This window comes from Necator americanus, chromosome X (genome assembly GCF_031761385.1).
Source record: "Necator americanus strain Aroian chromosome X, whole genome shotgun sequence".
Lineage (NCBI taxonomy): Eukaryota > Metazoa > Nematoda > Chromadorea > Rhabditida > Ancylostomatidae > Necator > Necator americanus.
Window position 1 is genome coordinate 2401559 of NC_087376.1, and position 20796 is coordinate 2422354.

A 20796-nucleotide genomic window follows, 5' to 3' on the forward strand; every position below is an offset into this window, starting at 1 on the left:
ATCATTGCAGTTGCCGTTCACTGGGGCACACAAAGAGATCAGGGACAAAATTGCTGCAGAAGCGACAAAATGAAAAAGCATATCATATCAATTTAATTAAATGAAATCTATTTTAAATGAAAGTTTTTAATAGTTGGACTAAAAAGATAACAATTATAAAGAAATCTCCTCCTTATTATCGCCCTCTCATATTTAAGCAAAAATTGTTCAAACAATTATATCTGAATGAATAATAATCGCTTTCAAGTGAAGAAAATATCTCTTTGTCTCTTTGTCCGACACGTGTCTACAGAAAAGTGTTATGGATCATAAGAGAATAGCTTCTTACTTTTTTCTTTTTCCTCGATCAAATTTAGCCTTTTAGTTAATTTTTTTTTCTATTTTGCTTATGAGCACTGAAAAAAAACCAATATGTGACATATTAAGTTCTCTTTAAGAGAGCATTTATCTAACAATAGCAGTAATAACAATGGTAATAGTAATGATAATAATAATAATAATAATAATAATAATAATAATAATAATAATAATAATAATAATAATAACAATAATAATAATAATAATAATAATAATAATCTTTTTTGAGAAACGAAAGCAAGTAGAATGCCATAGTAAGGTTCAAGCAGCAGCAGCAGCGTACAGAAACCACAAATTGGCATGAACCAGATATTTTAAGTGATCTACTGGAGAATCAATGCTGATCTATTGATCTGTCAAGGCGAATCATTTTAATCAATCCCAGCTCCATTTTTTCTATGTAGAAATATTAGTTTAACAATTAATATTACTAGCGATAGAGTATTAGCCGTAATTTCTATCAGTGTGCAGTTTTAATAAACAGATTTTAAATTTATGAGAAAAAAAAACAAAAGAAACTACATACTTAAGTACTAGTGTATTTAATGTTGTGTTTGATCTTCAGCGCAACACTCTTTTATTTCCTTCATTTATTATAAAAAATAATAAATATTTTGTATCGTATTGTAGTAAATATCGTTTTTTCTGTATTTTCTGTATTGTAGTAAATATCGTGTAGCTGATATCCACGTCAACGAAGGAATAAAATGTATAGAGGACAAGTTAAGTGTTGTTTATTTATCTCTTAACTGTAAAGGATAAAGGATAAAGTTTCTGGCGTTAATCAATACGCTTGGGATGCGTCCCCCCCCCCTTCACTTCAATTCAGAATTCTGTTCAACTTTTCAACTTTTTATTGTAAAAAAGCAAAATCATTAGCTATTTTGTTGTTCGTCCTTTCCATTCGCAACATCTGCTAGTGCTCAGGATTTTCTTTTCTTTGATATTTTTCGGAATTTTCGTTCAAACTCCATCAAAGGAATGTTGAACTCGTCGTGAACGTCATTTTTACGTGTAACAAACGTTATTTATCACGTTTTTTTCGAATGTTCGAATGCTGCGATTAAGCATGAGCATAGAAAACCACAAAAAAATATTTTTTCGAGTTTCGTTGCTCTCTTTATTATAGGGATATTATATTAATATATAATTATATTACTATATTTTTAACATTATATTAATATTATTATAAGTTCACTTCTATACAAATTTACAAATAGACACCTCTGCAGGAACAGGAATTTTGAGGAAATAGTTCATCTTGTTCTAAAACTTTACAGCTTATTTTTGAGCTCATCCCCAAGTAAACATGGATTGTATGAAGGTGTAAAGGAGAAATGATATCTACATCTATCGTCATCATCATCACCTCTCCAATGTTGCATAGAGAAACTGAAGAGGAAGGCCAACAGCTTTGTCCATGAATTTGTTCCAGACACTTAGCATTCATAGGAATAATTAGAAACTAAAATTTAAACTGGAATGGAAGCGTATAGTTTTCGTTTCTATCCTTAGACAAATAAGGAAAAAGTGACATGTTAGAAAGATCCGTTTCTTGTCTCGGAACTCCACAGCGTGGAAGGATCTAAAAGGTTGGAATAATCTAGAAGATTAATGATCTCAAATAGAAGTTACCTAATGGTTACATGTAACCACATGCAAATGTGAGAAAATTTAAAAATGTCCTGACTAGATTTTAGGATTATCTGGAATGTTTCACTTAGTTCACCTCTCTCATCATCGGATTGACATCCTTGACTGTCAGATACACGAAACTGTTTGCGCATCTGGCCAGTACCGCGTTAGTTGTCCACGTCATTGATTACAGTAGATCAAAACCATGCGCATTCTTTGACTAACCTTCTTCCGCAGCTAATGTTGCATTGAACTTGGACAATTTTCATTAATCCGTTTAACATGTAATTTTACTAACGGCAATAAATCTGTTACAGGGCAAATTACTTAAATCCATGGTGTTCATTGCTGTTTCTTCTTTTTTTTTGACATTAGGAGTGCGAACAAAATCAACAATTTCGTTTTTTTTTTAGTGGTACATACTCTTAATTGTATGTGCTTTGTTGTCAATTTAAATGTCACTGAATATTTTCTGAGTCATACACGAAGACATGCAAGTAGAGGCATTTATTTCCTAATAATATCCAGATTAACTCTTCAGGAAATCTTTTCATTCTTTTATTTCCTTCTTGATTCTGTTGTTTTCTGTATAAAACGTTCTCAACCCGGTTGAGATCTCTTACTCGGTTCTTCCAATAATTCACGAATTTGACCAATAAAGTAAAACACTAACAATAATAAAATTAATAAACTAAATGCATTAGTAACATCGCACTTTGAAAGAAAATGTGCATTTTGTCGCAAGATTCCCATTTGCTTTAATCTTGTTTCAAATTTATTGAATTCTCAGGAGTCGTAATCCGAGGCCTTATATTCCCACTAAATATGCCTCGTGTAGCATATCCAACTCTACATGAAATACTTCCTTTTTCAAACTCTCTAAGGAATTATTGAATAAACGAACACAAAGAGTATGATCTACAATTTAAAGCTCACAGCGCTCGCGTTTCATCTGAAATAAAATTCGGTTTGTTTTCGTTATTTGTATATTTCAATTGTTGTTGTAATTGATTTGATTTTCCTAACTCCGGAATGTCTTTTCATGTATAGTTTTTGATGAACTTTTCAATAGTTCTATCGTAACTGGCGAAGTTCCAACTACTTTTCCGGCTTTCCATCCCGATCGCCGCAGTCGAGTAAGCATATTTGTGACATTGCTTGAATATGATCTAATTCTGGAACTCGGCTGGTCCAACTTTGTTCCGTGCTGTCTTCGACGTCATTGCAGTGGCACGCAAATATCAACATAAACGACAACATTTACGTCAGCAACAGAGCAGTTACTAAAACGGCTACTTCCTGAAGTTGTTGATGTAGTCAAGTAACCTACCATGGATTTTTACTATCAACTTTCCTCTTTTGAGTTCTATAGCATCTGTAACATGTTAAATCTTAATGTTATTTGTTATTCAATTTCATTGTTTGTTTGTTGAATGTGTTATAGAAGAGTTGTAAAACTCGCTACTTACTGTGGTCTACAGTTCTCGTTGGAATTGTAGAAATCAAGTTTCATGCTGTACTAGCTGCTCCTTTATCAGCTATTTTCTTCCCTCATTTTCCCTCTAATTTCTATGCCTACAGCGAAACTTATCGATTTTTCCATCCTCATGATTTTCTTTGCTTGCGTTCTCGTTCTTTTGCTTTGAATTCTTCCCTTTTTCAAGAAACTGTGAAAGTGTTGTATCTCTCACAGGAGGATTGTTGAGAGGCACCAAGAGAAGAAATTAGAAGAAAAATCCAGTTTATACTTTCTTTCCAACGAACTGCATAATTTATGGACCACAGGTTTAGTGTTATTGCAGTTGTAAATGAACTAGGGGACCCTTGCTCTAAGTTTGTATGGAGAGGAATACAACAAATGCAATAGATATTGGATATTGCTGTACAATATGCAATACAATGGAAGTAATTATTGGAGCAGAGTTCTGCTGTACAACAATGGTTTAGAGACTGATCCAAGTGAACTTCCTTTCCGTTCCTTTTGAAGCACGTTTTTTTCTTCTTGTTTGATTTAGTTTTCAAACTCTTTCGAGATTAGCTTCAGTGTCATTCATGAGTATTACCTCTCATCTTTCGTCCATAATATTGTGCTAGCTCTCGTTTAAACTCGAAGTGCTTTGGATTTTTACTTTTGAATTGTTTATTTTCAGATGGAAATAAGCCGGTGATGACAGCTTGAGAATATCTTCCGCTTTAGGGGAGACAGGTATCCGTTGTTATTACTTATTACAACAATTTTAAGTAAAATACAGTAAGTATACTACATGAATTTGGGGTAAAGTGTAGTTGAGGAGGAAGGGGGGAACTCAGTGGCGCCCTTATTTCCCGAAGCTCTAACTTAGTTTTTTTTTTTCTCTTAGTAACTTAAGTTTACATGTCATGGATCCCCTAAGTCTAGTGCTTAGGCCTTAGGGCCTCAACTAATTTGATTATTTCGAGAAATAAGGGCGCCACTGAGTGCCCACCCTCCCCCCTTCCCAACTCCCTAACTTCATTTTACCCTGAATTTGTACATCATCAATCATTTGCTTTTTTTCTTATGTCCAGGAATGTTTAGCTTCATATTAATTCCACTGGTGCTGTGATTTTCGTAACTGGAATGCATATTTTCCGAAATTCGTCTTAATTATATTTCATCGTATTCATTTCTTCCGCTTGACATATGCGTGCAAATATTTTTCGCGTCTCTCAAAGTTTATATTAAAACATTGTCAGATTCAACAATGTGTGATACAACTCCACCCACGACATTTTTGGTTTTCCAGTTTTCTTTTGCTTTTAAACGGTGAATAATTCCGACATCGCGTTTGCCTGATCATGTGAAATTTGCCCAATCTGTACCATCCCCTGCTAGGTAATACTTAATCTGAGACGATCACCGTTGCGAGTAAGTTCCCCTGGTGTTCCAAATTACATTTCTCCCAAAATACAAAACTTTTTGGAAATCAGTGGCATTCGTTTGGACTAGAACATCCTCTTCTCACAGGGATATAGGTTAATTACTCGATGAATCCTGAATACCGGGTCGATAGACGATAATACTGCTCTTCCAAAAACCAATTCAGAGAGACGGTTCGATGACGGCGGAGGGCCACAACGTCGACGCGAACCTATTGGGTATAGGTCGCGATCACGGCCATTACTTCTCGAAGAAAACATTCGGCAAGCCCACGTACTGTCATCATTGTTGTGATAAAATATGGGGTATGCTCACGCAAGGATACGCCTGCGAGGGTAAGAAATGATTTGAGACAATTATTTTGCGCCCAGCACATTGTTAATCGTCGTATATTTCAGTGTGCAACTTTGTGTGTCACGAGAAATGTTTAAAAACCGTCGTATCTTACTGTAGCGGAGTGGCATTGCAACTGATCAAGGTGAGAATTTTTTGGAGGTGGCAGGTAGTACATACGGTAAAGTCTAGCGGCTGGACCAATCTGCTATCTGCAACTTTTCTGTTGGGACGTAGAAAAGTGGCTAGTTGACTATATTGTCATGTTTGCCTCTTCTCATGTGTGATTTTTTGAAATTATTTTGCTTTGGTAATCTAGAAACACCGCAAACAATTTTTATCCCTTCTTTCGGACTTTGTAAAATTCCCGGATATCCTATCTTTGGATTCGTGAAGATAATGTAGCTAGTACTTCGGGGATCGCTCGAGTTCTTTTTTTTTCTCTGAAAGATGGTCCAAGATATATATGGCAGTAGTTAGCCAGGATGTCAAAAGATCAAAGATATAAGGATTTGCAGGGGAATTAATCCATATCGGCGTGGTATTTTCGCCAACGAATAGCTTTTCTCCATTTTTCTTGCACGGAATGAAATGGTTCTTCTCGCTCTTAGGACTTGCTAAGTGAAAAAGACCATATCCGAACTGATTACCTATACGGATTAAGGCAAGAAAACGAAAGTGCTCAACGAGAGGAAACTAAACCACTTCGAAATTGTGAAACCAATCTTTGAAAAAACATGAGTCAAATCCGATTTTTATGATCACAGGTTTAATAAGTGAAGAAAACATCCGTACACTTGAAATAAATCTTGGATATGAAACTTACATATTTATTTTTAAAAGTCTTCTTCTTACCTTGTGCAATTACAGAACCCTGTTGCTCATACATGGTCGCAGCCAGGTTTGATCAAGCGAAAATTCTGTTGCGTGTGCCGTAAGCGAACGGACGAAGCGTTATCACTGGAATGTGAAGGTGAACTGAAATTTTATTCTCTTCTACTAATTTTTGAGTGGACGTCTTACTTTTTGAAATTGTCATGTAGAATTATGAGAAACGCAGTAATAATGTTTCTTATTCCAAAATCAGGTTTATAATTTTGGACCCGGGATACACATGTGATATGCACATGAGGCTTTGAGAGTACCAGTCTATACATCTATGAAATCTGTTATATCACTTTTTAACTAAGGCTACATTTAATGTGGGGATGTGCTTGGTGATAATATTTGCTAAATAATGTCTCAACCTTTACATTGGGCAAGGATAAGGGAACCCCTATTCATTGAGCAAACAGTTTTTAAGGAACCTCTATATGTTTTTCCTCTATTTTTGTATTTTGTTTGTATTTTGGTCTTTTGAAGAGAAAACAGAGTTGGACACTTTTTTAAAACTGCGGTGACATGAGATTTGATTACAGTTGTACCGCTGATGTTGTGTTCGTTTTCTTCCGTTCATTTTCTTTGCTCAATGTTTAGTTTTGTTTCTCTTCATTCATTCCTTACCATCCTGTGTTTTGTCTATTAAAGTTACTCCTGCAATGCAATCTGGCAAGCACAATTATATCGAAAAAAAATTTCCACATCTGACTTGATAGAAGTTCTCTAAAGTCACATATCATTGAGTTATTTAGGGCATTCATTTAATGGCACGACCCTCTTTCATTTTTGATACCCGACCATTTTATTCACTAAGGTTCCTATATTTTCTTACTTGTGTAGCCACCATAGATCCAAAAAGCCATGTTAATATTTCTTTTCGTGATTTTTGTCGGACAATTTGTCCTAGTTAGCTGAGTGTAAGTTCAAAGACTGCTTTGAACATCAAAAGTTGGATCGTCAGACAATCAATTAAATTTTTTATAAGTACACTGGAAATAACGATGTTTTGGATTTTTTTTTTGAACCTTCTATTTGCTGTTAAACGGTTTTTGCTTGTGTTCAATATTCTTGACATATGAAATCAAGTTTCTCTTTCCCGAGCGCCGGTTAAAAGACTTCCTGCTCATTTTTAGTGATTTTGTTCAATTTAGCGTTGTGGGTTTTTACCAGTTCATAAACATTTTGCGTTTTTAGTATGTGAATACTACGTCCACGTAGACTGTTCCGATCTCGCTGTTTCCGATTGTAAAGAAGCTGCCACCTACGTTCCAAATTTGGACAGCGTAAGTTTTTTTTTTTTGAATTTTTTGAAAAATTATTATGTTAGTTAATCAGGGAGATTTGAGATTGAAACATTTATTGACAAATGTGTGTATGTCAGTTCAATTTATTCACAACATGTCATTTAGTTCCTCGAGAACTTCAATTTACGCTACTTTCCGCGCTCTTTCCTAACAAACACATTAAGGCGAAAATGACGTGTGTGTATGTGTGTGTGTGGACATCGTAGAGCTGGCTCATTAGGGAAAAGTCGATAATGTCCCCAAGCACACATGCGCACTCACACATACACACACACATGTGTAATCTTTAACAGTAGGATACTTCATGAAGAGTACTCTTAGCTGTACTCCATGTTTAATCCAGAAAAACGGAAAAAACAAAATACTATATTGATTTTTGATGAGCTACACATGATGTTTGTATCCGAGTACATGGTTTCAAGAACATGAAATGCTTGTTTGTAGTGACTTTAGTAACCATACATGTCTGAAGCAGTGATCAGTAGTCGTTTTAGGAATTTCTGTTTAATAAACCTACGCACGTACAGTTGGCTCAAAACGACGTGAACCACGATGCAGTTGCGTAAGCGGCTGCGCTCGAAGTGGTGCGGTGGATCGGAGTGGTTAGAATCGAGTGAGGATCCTCCCTAGCACTATCTGTCACTGTAGTTCGCGATGGTCCCACGTCGATCCTTCCCACCAGCTCCACCGCCCCGCTTCGAGCGCAGCCGCTTACGCAACTGCACCGAGCATCATGTCGTTTTGACCCTACTATAATATACCATGAACCGTATACGTTGGAGACATTGGAAAGCACCAAAAATACGAATTTTTTGCCGTACTTTCTTGTGTACCACTTTTATACAATTAATTTACAAGTCTTGATACTGAATTTGGCAACCGACTATATGGACATTTTTGGTCCTCTGTGATCTACTTAAAACGCCTTAAAAACTGACGTAAGCGGTGTTCGTAAGAGTCCCCCAGCAAAGAGTTCTCCACTCAATGCATAACAATTTCCTCAAAGAGGTAAAAGCGACAAGTCTCTAAATATATCTCTGAAACGACAGAACGAAACATATATAATTAAGTGAAAAATACTAAATCCACAAAAGAAACTCACATATTGGACATTTCAGACCACTCATGAACAGTTCCATCATATGCGTGAAGGAAATCTGCCAAAGGACAGCAAATGTGTGGTATGCAAGAAAAGTTGCTGGTCCGCCGAATGCCTGGCCGGAATGCGATGTGAATGGTGTGGAGTGACGGTAAATATAGTATTATCGGTCTAAAGCAGAGAAATTCTTCGCGTTTTTATTGCTTTTGTTTTTGTAACAATTATTTGAATTCCTGAAAACTTATTCCTGATTGCTCAAGAACTTTTGACGGCGACCTTTCCGTTGCAAAGCAGTTTTGGATCCATCTCTTATTGAGATTCGACTCATTCACATTGTTTCAGGCACACGCTGTTTGCTATCGACAGATGCCGAAGGAATGCGATTTTGGTGTTTTGCGAAAAATTCTACTACCACCATCATCGTTGACGATACCTAGGACGGAATTACCAATGGAACAATTGCTAGCGATAACAGCAAATGATCCACCACAGTCGCGTAAGGGTCAGACTGTCGCACTATCCTTTCCTTTCCTGCTTTATTATGCGGACGATTTTCTTCGGGAAGAAATGACGAACAGTTCGTCTATCCATCAGAAAACAGCCGCATTCATGCACTCACTCACAGCAACGAATTGGGAGCACTGTCGTGTCGTTGTTTTTGCCCGTTGCACTTGGTTACAGGTGTTTTTAGGAACACCTATTAGGCTGACAAAACGAACTACGTCGCATTTTTGCAAAAACTCCTTGGAAATTATTTCGACGTTGTTTATGCTATAGAAATTCAGCGCACTTCAAGTGTTTTCCCTTTTATTCATTTTTAAATGTCGATGGATTTTTTCCTTCAACTTGCTAATGCTACTCTCACTACGTATAATTTCGACTTTTGTAGTTTTCACTGCCAGTGCCAGCTCGCTGTAATGCGACTTTTGACAACCTTATTAGCTCTATTTGGTGTCTTATTTCTTAGAACATAAATCAAACTTTTTAACGGTATTTTTAACTCGTAGCATCAGGAACTTATGAGAAATGCGACGGTTTTCGCCAGCCTAAAATCTCCTTCGTACATGATAGTGCTCTCCAATCGATTTCTCTTTCGTTTCGTGCACTACTATCAATTAGCACGGATAATCTTTCTTGTCCTTAATCCGTGTTTCATTAGTTTTGTTTAGTGATTGTGTATTAACAATTTTTAGTTGAGCACACTATCAAATCGTATTCTTAATTCGTCGCTGAATTGTGAAGAAGTGGCTATTTTTGGCGTGATCTTATAGCTAAAGCTACGCGCACCATGTGAATAGACTTTTTTTGAGGGACAACTATCATTTCAGTGTCTTCGCCTTCAAAAATTCAACCGGACGACGTATCATCCTCGGGTGAAGATGTGAAGGAACGTGAAGACACCGAAGTTTTGCGAGTATTCGATGGGAACTCGTCACTACGAGCGCAAGTCTGTCGAACAGCAAGCGTACCGAAAACTGCTACAGTGCAACAGATTCGCGTGAGTTGCTTCATGAAGTAATGAAATGTAGGGACAATTTCTTCCGTGACATCTTCCTACCAATTCTGGAGATGCACTTCTATGTCCTTTATCCATTATATTCAAAACGAGAATCGAAGCCAATTTTAGGATGCTGCACTTCGAAGGTTTCACATCACTGACAACCCGGACAACTACTACGTAACTCAAGTCGTCAATGATGGTAAGATTCCAGCATTTTTATCACTTTTCATAAGAAAATCTTTGGAAAGTCTTCGCAGATTATTCAGCAGGTGATGAGGAAACGCTCGAGGATCCGGTTCCTCTGCGCAATGTGAAGCGGCCTGAAGGTCGACGGGCACAGATTTTCCTTAGGTACAAAGATGATCCTGACAAAGATGTCGTCAAACTCTATGGCGGGTGGTTAAGGTACGTATTAACCAACTTTTGATTGAAGGATTGACTTGATTCACGTTGCACCACTTGTTAACTCACAAATTCCAGGGTTCCCGTAACTTTTTGTTCGTTGACTGTAACACGTGACACATTGGTTCAAGATGCCCTTGCCGATGCATTACAAAACTTTGGATTAGATCCCAGCACATGGAATAGGTTAATATTTTGAGATGTAATTAGTTAATTGGTTAGTTAATTATGTTAACCAATCCACTCATTTGCAGATATAATCTAATAGAAGTATCTCTGGATCGTGGTGTCGCTGAGCGGACATGCAATCCACAAGAAAACATGTTACAGCTGGTTCGAAATCTTCGCAAGGTTTCTGCTCAGTATTTTATGATATTTTGGAATCTTTTACTCCTAAGAAAGAATGGAAATAGAAAAAGTTTCTTTAACGGCCATAAGTAACTCATTATTCTAAGGACATGATACGCCATCACTTCAATGAACCAGAATTTTTTTACTGGAATCTTTCATAATTCGTTGTGGTAACCAATCTGAACAAACTTTAGGATTCTTTGCGACGTTACCATGTTGTGCGATTTTACGTCCAAGAGAAGGAAGATCCACATGATCACGCCGTTTTCGTAGGGAATCTTCCTGTATCACTTGCCCAGCGGCAATATGAGCGCATACTGCTCAAATTGTTAGGAGCAAAAGGTACTTTACAATATGTGATGGTTTATTTGAACCTCCTATTAATTTTTAATAATTAATGGACTTTGAAGCTCATACAGTTTAGCACTGATTCGGAATAGAATACGAGATGAGAATGAGAGAGATTCAGCTTTGTATCCGATCTTAATACTAGTCATATATCCACGAAAAAGAAAATCATAGCTATTTGCTTCCCGTTGTAATCCCGATCTTTTCCAGCTCTTCGATTTCTTCTATGTAATATTCATAGTCATTTTAATATTTTTCAGAGAAACCTTTTACCGCGATTGGCCCAATTTACTTCGAATACGGTTCTCTTGTGATCACCTTTAATACGCCGAAGGCAGCGACAGCAGCCGTTCAACGTTTGCAGAATGCTATCTACGAAGACAAAAAGCTTATTGTTTTGTGTCTTCCAAATGTTCAGGTCCGTACATTCTAATTTTTTTGTACTAGTATGTAATTATACGCTTGTAAATATTTGAGAACATAATTTCTAAAAAAAAGATCACTCATATGCATTCACCTTCTTACTTCTACCAAACACGCAATGATTAAGGTATTGATTTTTAGCCCCATATGTTACCACCTGATGCTGAACCGCTATTGGTATTGGTTAACGTGAAAAGTGGAGGATGCCAAGGAACAGAGTTGATCCAGTCTTTCCGCAAGCTTCTTAATCCATTCCAAGTCTTCGATGTTCTTAAGGGTGGCCCTTTAGTCGGGTATGTTTCTTTCTTGAGCAATATATTTTAACTATTCATGTTTTACTAACAGTCATTACATTTTTCCAGCCTTTACGTATTCCGCAACATTCCTAAGTATAAAATTCTTGCCTGTGGAGGCGATGGAACAATAGGATGGGTCCTACAGTGTTTGGATATCGCTAAGCAGGTATGGTATTTCGTTCCCAGAATATCTATTTAATTAATTCTACCATTTTGTGAAGTTCAGGATGCTGCTTGTTTCTCGCCGCCGTGTGGGATAGTGCCACTGGGAACCGGTAATGATTTGGCGCGGGTCCTCCGTTGGGGTGGCGGTTACACCGGAGAAGAGAATCCGCTGGATATTCTGAAGGTTAGTGCATAATTGTTATTCCAGTCGCCTAGGAGCTATAATTTATTCTTATAAATCAGAATAAAACCAAGTGTTCCAGGACGTTATTGAAGCGGATGAGGTTCGACTAGACAGATGGGCAGTTGTCTTCCACGAAGAGGAGCGAAGTCAACCTCCGAACCAGGTGATTACTTTTGTCCAGCAACTTATTTTTAATTGAAAAAGTCCTCTCTAAAAAGCTACACCATTTTTCTCTGATTTTCCTCTTCAAATTTCTTTGTCAACAAATTCTGTTTAAGGCGCTTGGTCCGCACTTATATTTAAAAGATGCCGGAGACTAGGCTATGGTTAATTACGGTTTTTTATAAACGTAACTGCGTTTCAGGCATCAGCTGCAAATCCAGCAGAAACGGACCAGACCATGAGCAATCCCGAAGACCAAACGAGCATGATTATCATGAATAACTATTTTGGAATTGGTATTGACGCTGACGTGTGCTTAAAATTCCACAACAAGGTTAAAAAAAACTTCTTCGTATCACTTCCAGAGCTTGACTAATTATTCCCCCTTTTAAAACGAAATCATTGTCAATACTCTTTAGTATGTCTCTTGTTTGTTTTAAAGATTTGAGATGATCTCTTCGAGGATTTCTTTGTTTTCGTTGACATTCAGCTTTTCTTTATTTGTTGCGTTATGGTACTGGAAAAGAGAAGCAAAAAAAGCGGGAACATAGCTGAGGATTTAGGGGTCAGACAACTATTACCTATTATGAATCATTATATTCCAGCGCGATGCGAATCCTGAGAAGTTTCAATCGCGATTGTTCAACAAAACCCAATATGCAAAGATTGGTTTACGGAAGATGTTCTTTGAACGATCCTGCAAAGACCTCTGGAAACGTATAGAGGTGGAGGTATGTCAGCAGCACGGATACTGTATTAACCAGTAAACTTTTCTGTTTTTCACTTCAAACTGTTCTTGTAGGTCGACGGTCGTCCTATTGAATTGCCGAACATCGAAGGAATTGTTGTACTTAACTTGTTAAGTTGGGGTAGTGGTGCAAATCCATGGGGTACAGCAAAGGAAGAGAGTCCATTCCAGAAGCCAACGCATTACGATGGACTTCTAGAGGTTGCTTTTTTTCTGTTCATTCTCTCCATTCCTTATATTCCCAACTTTTAGGTAGTCGGCATCTCTGACGTTTCGCGCTTGGGTCTTATTCAATCAAAATTAGCTGCAGGTACAAGAATTGCTCAAGGAGGAAGTGTAAGTAATTAGAATTCTTAAGGACTTTTTTTTTCGCGCATATCCGTCCTTTTCTTGTAGATTCGCATAACCACCCACGAGGAATGGCCGGTACAAGTCGATGGTGAACCGCATATCCAACCTCCGGGCACAATTACTATACTTAAGTCTGCATTGAAGGTTGGTCATCTATGTTCAACATTGGATGAAGCAGCGTTGATTCTTATTATTTTTGTGAAAATCATTTCATACCAATCGATCGTTGATCTCGTCGTTTCTTTTTAGAATTGATTGTTTTGTTGTGAGTGAAAATTCAGCCGCTGTGTGATTAAGTCTTAGCGATTTCGTAGAATTCGTGCCGAACAAACTAAAACTGATTGAGTGCTTGACCAAAGTTGCATAGTTTTGCTCGTCGCTTCTGTTTTTTTTTTTTCACCCATTTATGAAGTAGCGCTTTTCACTGGTTTAGACCGACTTTATACTCTATTTCTCGTTTCTTTTTATTTTCCATTAAAAAACCTTCTTGTCTAATGGAGATCCCATTAGTTGGGTACGCACGTCTTTTCGAACACATGGAAGATTTTGTTAGCGTTTCGATTCTCTTGTCTCAATAATATCTCAAAAAGGAAACAACCGTACTTTGCAAGAGGTCAACAGTCGAATTCACAACAAAATTTGTAATATCGATTACAGTTGTGAACGTTTTTGTAACTAAAGTTTAAGCGAAGGAAGTTTTTCATATCGATGGAAAAGGTTGGTTAGATTGTTAAGCTGCTCTATCTGGTTATGATCGGCAATAATTCAACGAGTATCTGAGAATCAGTTTTGTTGTATATTACAATATGACGTCACTTGATCCACTATCGTATCAGTACAGTTGCTTGGTTAATAGAATCTGTGAAGATACGGAGCAAACGGATCCACTAGTGCAGAAACATGTGCAGGTGCCGCGAAGTGTTTTAGCACGATTTCGCTCCCTCAGATGGTGCTGTGGATCCTGTGACGTCGTATTTGTGAATGTATTCGAGCTTATTGTACGCGCTTTGCTCGAATGTGTTAACTGTGGCTGTTTAGGCGCAAATGCTGAAGAAGGCGAAGAAAAGTCGCCGTGGTGCGACATCGTCGCAAGTACGAGCGGTGGCCAGCGAAGGCTCCCCGTATGGTCCGTTGGGCGTACCGTCGTCGTTGGACGCAGCTCACGGCAAATCCACGCCTGAAGCGCTTGGCGACTCCGACGAAGAGGGCGACGCCTTCCTCTGAACTCGCTTTTTGTGTCCGCTTTGCTCCACATTCATACACTGCTCCGCCGTTTCGGTGCAAACCGTTCATCACACCCTTGGAAACATTCTTTGTAGTTATTCAATGATCTGTTCTTCGACATTCCTTCACAGCTTTCTTTACTGATCTTAACACTATCAATATAGAGTACGACATATGTATGTGAACGTGTTGTTGTGACGAAGTGTTGTCGTGCCAGAGATTCTCGTCCATTCTCGTCGCGACCTTCCACCTCCTACTCTTCACTATTGCGCCATGCGACAATTTCCCGGTCCTTTTAAGAGAAGCGGCACTTAGTTTTTGTTTCTTTTTACGACGGTGGGCAGTATGCTGCTACTTTAGGTGATATTTACTAGTTTATAACTTTTCAAACACTCGCTAACACCCCACGAGCAGTAGGCACGGAGGCTATCAAAACATCCAGAATTCGAATATATGGCGATCTGTAGGTCCTCAGCTTTCGCGATATTCTCGCCGATGTTGCGATATCTGACTGGCTGCTATTTTATCGACGCTCATTTTTTTAGGATTGTATATAGTGTAAGTGGTTGTACACGGTAGTTAACAGTGTTTTCTGTTTCCCTCGGTACTTACTAAGTAAGCCTCCATTTGCCCCGGTTACTCTCCTCTTCCATACTATCCACGTCCAGTGTTGCATACTGTTACATGCATGTTACATAACGCACGATTACCATTAAACTGACACGGTTACCAAATCATAAACATCCACACCTGTTCGGGACAACAACAAATATCAGGGTTTCCAAATAACTGCGGTATTTGTAATGAAAGGAACGAATACGTCTGTAACGGTTATCGCATAGTTACAGTCTTGATCATGGTGCAAGAGATTAAAATACGCATATAATCTCAGGTCTTGTCGTTTTTTTTTTCTCGCCAACAATCAACACGCGTTACCAATTGCCAAGAAAAACAGTGCGATATGGGCGGCTCTGTACGCAACAATGGGCACGTTTTTTTTTCCAGCGATTAAACCGTGAACACTCCCCCTAAAATCTTGCTCGCTAGCCCATCGAGTAAGGCGCCACTCGTTAATTTTCACAGATATACATATCTTTTTTTCTTGTAAATGACGTACCACACCGGCCTAGTCCCTCACACACTGGTTCGACCACCCAGGCATGTGGGTATCACTGGTTTCTTTCTACATATATATTATATATACATCTGCACCTTGTTCCTTCCTGTCTTATTTTTCTAGTCATTCATAACTATTCTAGTCCGTTTTTTTTCTCTATAATATTGCCCTTCACAGATTTCTTAGGTCCGAAACTCTCAGATAGAGAATCGGTTCAGTCCTCAACTTCTGAGATTTGTGATCCGTCATTGCATCATCGTCATTTCTCTTCTATAGGTGATACTGTAAGGACCATTTCACCTCATGACAATGACATTCCCCTCATTGCAAATATATTTGTCATCTGAATTATTTTCTATGTACTATGCAAAAAGGGAAAAAAATTGAATAAATAGCAACATTGCATAAAGAATGAATTATTTACTATTTATTTTTTCCCTATCTCATAGCACAACATCTTTCTATATATGTTTATTGATCCTTGCCCATTCTTGTTTGTTTTTTTTTATGTCGTACATACGTACATTTATAATATAGTTTGCTTATCGCTGTACGGTCTTTCGGTGTTCATGCTTTAAAAATGAACCAACATGAGTCAAACCATATGCGAATGGTTGCAGCAGAGCAGAGTTTATTTGTGTAGTGGAATAAAGTGTTTTGTGCGCTGTAATCGTGTGGTGTGTACGCTATTTGATGGAATGTTGTTGTAGTTAAATTAACATGAAAATATGATAAACAAAATAGTACAGAACCTATTGAAAAGATAGCGTAACAGTATTATAAACGGCTGCATAATTGTGTAGAATTGAATCTAAAAAAAATCCTATAATTACTTATGAATCCCCTATTTCTTTGATATAAATAAAAACATGACCATAGGCTGACGAAACTGACCGTACACGCAGTCCTGATACAAGAAATAACTATAACTCGTTGTGTATTACATTTAAAATTTACAATAAATAGGAGGATTCCCTTGAATGAAGTTAGAAACCTCCTAGAATTTTCCAGAATTAATGAAGACCGTCTGTGACTATCTTATTCTATGGAAATCTTGTTCTTGTTGAAAGTTCAGGTAGAGTTGCAAAGTAATAAAATTCCAGTTAGAATCATGTGTCAACGTTAACACAATGACATGAATCCAGAGATGTTCAGGATTTATGTCAATAAGTTCTCAAAAAATCATTCAATGCTCATATCAACATACATAAATGAGTGAGATCCACAACATAGAAATGATTTATTCACGTAGACACTAAAAAATAATCCTTGAGTATGTACATTCTTCGTCACACCATATAAGGAATATTAAAATTTTTTTAGAGTCCAAGTATACCATTTTGGAGACCTGAAACCTTGGTTCAGTGTTATTGGAAATATTGTAAAAATAGATTAAAAAAATAAATAAAATAAATTTTTTCGGAGAAATTTCTCCATTGTCCATATCGTAAGGTTTTTCTGTTCTGGAAGCGTTATTGAATAAAGTAGCAGTGTCTAGAATCTGCTAAATTTGCCCTTTCATCTTCTTTTAAGTGAAAAGCATTCCACTCCAGAGGAATAGAGTTGGTTTAGAGTTACTCTATAGTTACTCTACCAATATTGCAACGAAGCAGTCAATTTTTTCTCTCAAAAATAACTGAGCACGTGAGTTAGAAATAAACTATTAGAAGATGAGGTAAAAATCACAAAATTCTTCCTTATGAACAAAAATTCAGGCGCAAATGTTACGAAAACCGATACGTTCACGTAGTGGACGACTCCGTAGCGACAGCGACGCAGGTACGCCAGTTCGTGGATCTTCGCGAGCGATTCTACGAGTCGCGTCACGAAGTCGCACACGTGTCGACGCTGCACCGTTGGCGACTCCTGAAGAAGATTGTCGTCGAACGTTTGAACTAGGAATAGAAATTGGACGACGTCTTGGAAGAAGTATAGGCAGGTAAGCGACTACTATGTGCGCTCCTTTTGGCGAGTCTTCATGGACTCCCAAATTGTCCTCTGTTTTTGTTTTTCGCAATTGATAAAATGCCACAAATATCTGCTGTCCGATATTCTTTGTTTTTTCATGCATACAATATTCATGTGATCCACGAAATGGAACCTAAAACAACTGACAACATTTGCAAAAATTCGTTTTAAAATGGGAGATCCTAAAGCCGAAAATGTGGTTCTTCCAAAAGGAAACTTAACAAGACCTATAAGAAACTGATAAATTTGGATAATTTGTTGGTCAAATCTTTGACCTACTTTTAAAACAATGCAATAAAAGTAAGTTAGACGCAAATTTCTAACCATTCTATGGAAATCTTTTTGAGAAAACCCCACAAAGGGTAGTAGTTTGCATTTCGTTCATGGCGGTTGTGCTGAAAAAAGAAAAAAAAATGCACATTTTTTAAGATTACCTGCATAACATTAAAATAAAATAGAGAAGAGATGATAAACATTTTCTTAAAAGCGAGAAAACTCCTTGAAATTTTTCATTTTAAATAACTTGAAAGACAATTCTTTTCATCTTGTTTGGATTTACTATCTATTACTATTCTTATTGACAACTGGTTTAAAAACGTACATAAACATGCCAGTTACATAATTTATTCTTCAACTACCTGTGTAACTTAATTGTTGCATCACCAAAATGCAATTATTATATTTTTTTCATTTATTTATTATTACTTATTTTTGTTTTATTATTTTTTATTATTATTTTGCTAATTTATTCGTTTTATTTATTTCTGCTCAACCCTTTTTTCTCTTATTTTTGTGTTTTCCCAGAACTTCAGTGCCTAAAGTTGCACTTTTTTTTCGAGAAGTCAAGAATCCTTGATTTAACTCCAGTAAAATGGATAATGGTCATAGGAAATTGTTTTAGTTTTCATTATCCTACATTTTTTACTGTCTTTCATACTGCCCACTACATGATCATGCGGGAGTTCTAAATCCACACATATTTTTGCAAGTCAGCACGTGATATGTTCCTCGAAGAAGTCACAACTTTACTAAGAATTTGTGTCCTTAAGCCTGTACATTCGATAAGATTACTTAATCCTGGCAAACAATGAATGAAACTGATAATATGAAACATGACAGACAGAAGCGAGTGTGGAACTTTACTAGCGATAGTCTGGAAATAAGAAGAAAAATGAAAAAAAGCCCATTTCTATTTCTGCACAGGATATTTCGTCTTTCAACGTTTCTAACTAATCCTTGAAGTTGACATAAAAGAATTAATCCCTCTTATTTCGAGTCTTCCTCAGAACATGACGTAACCCGCCTTCAAGCCGTGTCAGTTCTGGATAAATGAATGAATTTACCTAGTGCTTAAAATAGACTTTTGCTCCAGGAGGTCACTAACATTTTGCCCCTTTTTTCGGGGGAAAATATAGCTTCGTATGGTCAGATCCAGAGTGATAGCAGTTGTTTTAATATTAAAAAGAGCAGTATTTGTTTCTAACTCCATATTTTCGACACTAAGCCAATTTTATATGTGCTGCATCCACAAAATCCAGTGAAACACCTAAAATTTTACATACGTTAAGCTGCAGTGAGCATGGAGCTTCAAAATAACATTAAACAGGAATAATTGATGAATTAAATGGATAGATGATGGTGAAATACAGTATTTAAGTGATTCAAAGTATAAAATATAACACGTAATGATTGAAAATGGTAGAATGATGAAGTGAAATTAAATAGAAGAAGAGTAGAGTACAATAATATTATAGCAATTAACATAGCAAAACAGGGCACATCTTACTGTAGAAAACTGTAGTTAAAGGTAGCTTTAAAAAGAATTTATCATTTTCTTATTTACATTATTTGAAATATTTCAGATTTGAACGACGACATTCGTTGGGTCGCGAAAAACCCCGAAAAACAGTTATATCAAAGGAACACCATTCAGCGGTTGAATTTACCGATATTGAACCACCACATGAAATATAAAAAATGACAACGGATATCTTTTTTTATTTTTTCATATTATTTAAATATGTATGCAGTCAATTTTATTCATTTCCATCTCTCCTAGTACATAAATATTTTCGTTTTGTGATAATCGATACGATTTTCTTCAAACGTTTGTACTCTTACCATGTTTACTTTTTCCCGCCATTGTAGTACTACTGATACCATCATTTAACATCTCACTTTCTTCAATGCGGTCAACATTTTAGCGTTTCTTTTTTTTGAATTTTTTCTTTTCCATATAGATTGTTGTAAATGCTACAGATATGATTTTTTTTTGGAAATGCTCTGTCAAGTATTAGTATATATTTTTATACTTGTGAGCCTAATTGTTGGTAATCTTTGGAGCAAAAATAATCTGGTATCAGCCCGAAAAAGCAACATTTTTAAGCTCTGATCGATCGAATTGATGTAAAATTGGAGGAATGCCACCTTAATGAAGAGGACCGGAGAAGAAATACACTAAAATTTCTGTTTATTGCCGCTGTTCTTCATTATTTCTAAGCTAAAAAATTAGAAATTATATTATACTTGGACTCATTTCCAGTTATTTTTGAAAGCATCCACATTCGGACAGCTTTTTCACGTATGCTCATATGAGTAACTCGTTTTAACGTTTGGCTATTGAAACCTCGTAGCTTCATTGTATTCCCGATAACGCTTCCTCACCTGTTTGATTCACTTCTGATAGCAGATACATAGATCGCGTCGTTCAGACGTGGGTCGCCGACTTACGCTAGAGGCTACAAATTTCATTCATTTCTATTTCTTCTATTAATAATAAAGATACCTATTTCCTGCTTGTTTCCTAACTTTTACCGTGGATCCTGAACAGATCAGACAAAGATAGCACCACAGTTTTTATGATTCTGGATTGATCTACTCAAGGTTCGCGCTGGAGATAAAAATACTGGCTCTTTTAGAAAATTTTAGCACTCCTATCCATACCTCCTAATCTTCGTATTAATCGCCCCAGGGTGTATTTCATGTGTGAAAGTGAAGCATACTACAAGGCCAAGCCGTTTTTTTAGACATAGAAAAGAAGTGGACCAGCA

General features: G+C 36.9%; 2 protein-coding genes across 6 annotated transcripts; both read left to right on the top strand.

Annotated features, from left to right (window-relative positions):
* Positions 1–3891: 3891 nt before the first annotated feature.
* On the top strand, positions 3892–14661 carry RB195_021288 (uncharacterized protein; the record flags this gene model as incomplete). Of its 4 annotated transcripts, none has more annotated exons than XM_064207941.1 (25): positions 3892–3933; positions 4190–4198; positions 5058–5226; positions 5290–5369; positions 6095–6197; positions 7298–7386; positions 8526–8657; positions 8849–9008; positions 9835–10004; positions 10134–10206; positions 10265–10412; positions 10488–10595; positions 10664–10760; positions 10955–11102; positions 11369–11526; positions 11673–11824; positions 11894–11993; positions 12054–12176; positions 12256–12339; positions 12541–12672; positions 12944–13069; positions 13141–13287; positions 13339–13422; positions 13483–13581; positions 14476–14661. In XM_064207941.1, the coding sequence occupies 25 exons, from the start codon at positions 3892–3894 to the stop codon at positions 14659–14661; spliced, it is 2919 nt and encodes a 972-aa protein (XP_064063821.1). The 4 variants fall into 4 exon arrangements, with proteins under 4 accessions (XP_064063821.1, XP_064063822.1, XP_064063823.1 ...); XM_064207943.1 differs by having other exon boundaries at positions 10274–10412; XM_064207942.1 differs by having other exon boundaries at positions 8849–9002.
* Positions 14662–16368: 1707 nt separating this feature from the next.
* Positions 16369–19720, top strand: RB195_021289 (uncharacterized protein; the record flags this gene model as incomplete). Of its 2 annotated transcripts, XM_064207944.1 has the most annotated exons (3): positions 16369–16455; positions 17494–17717; positions 19609–19720. In XM_064207944.1, the coding sequence occupies 3 exons, from the start codon at positions 16369–16371 to the stop codon at positions 19718–19720; spliced, it is 423 nt and encodes a 140-aa protein (XP_064063825.1). The 2 variants fall into 2 exon arrangements, with proteins under 2 accessions (XP_064063825.1, XP_064063826.1); XM_064207945.1 differs by lacking the exons at positions 16369–16455; positions 19609–19720 and having other exon boundaries at positions 17500–17721.
* Between the last annotated feature and the right edge of the window lie 1076 nt (positions 19721–20796).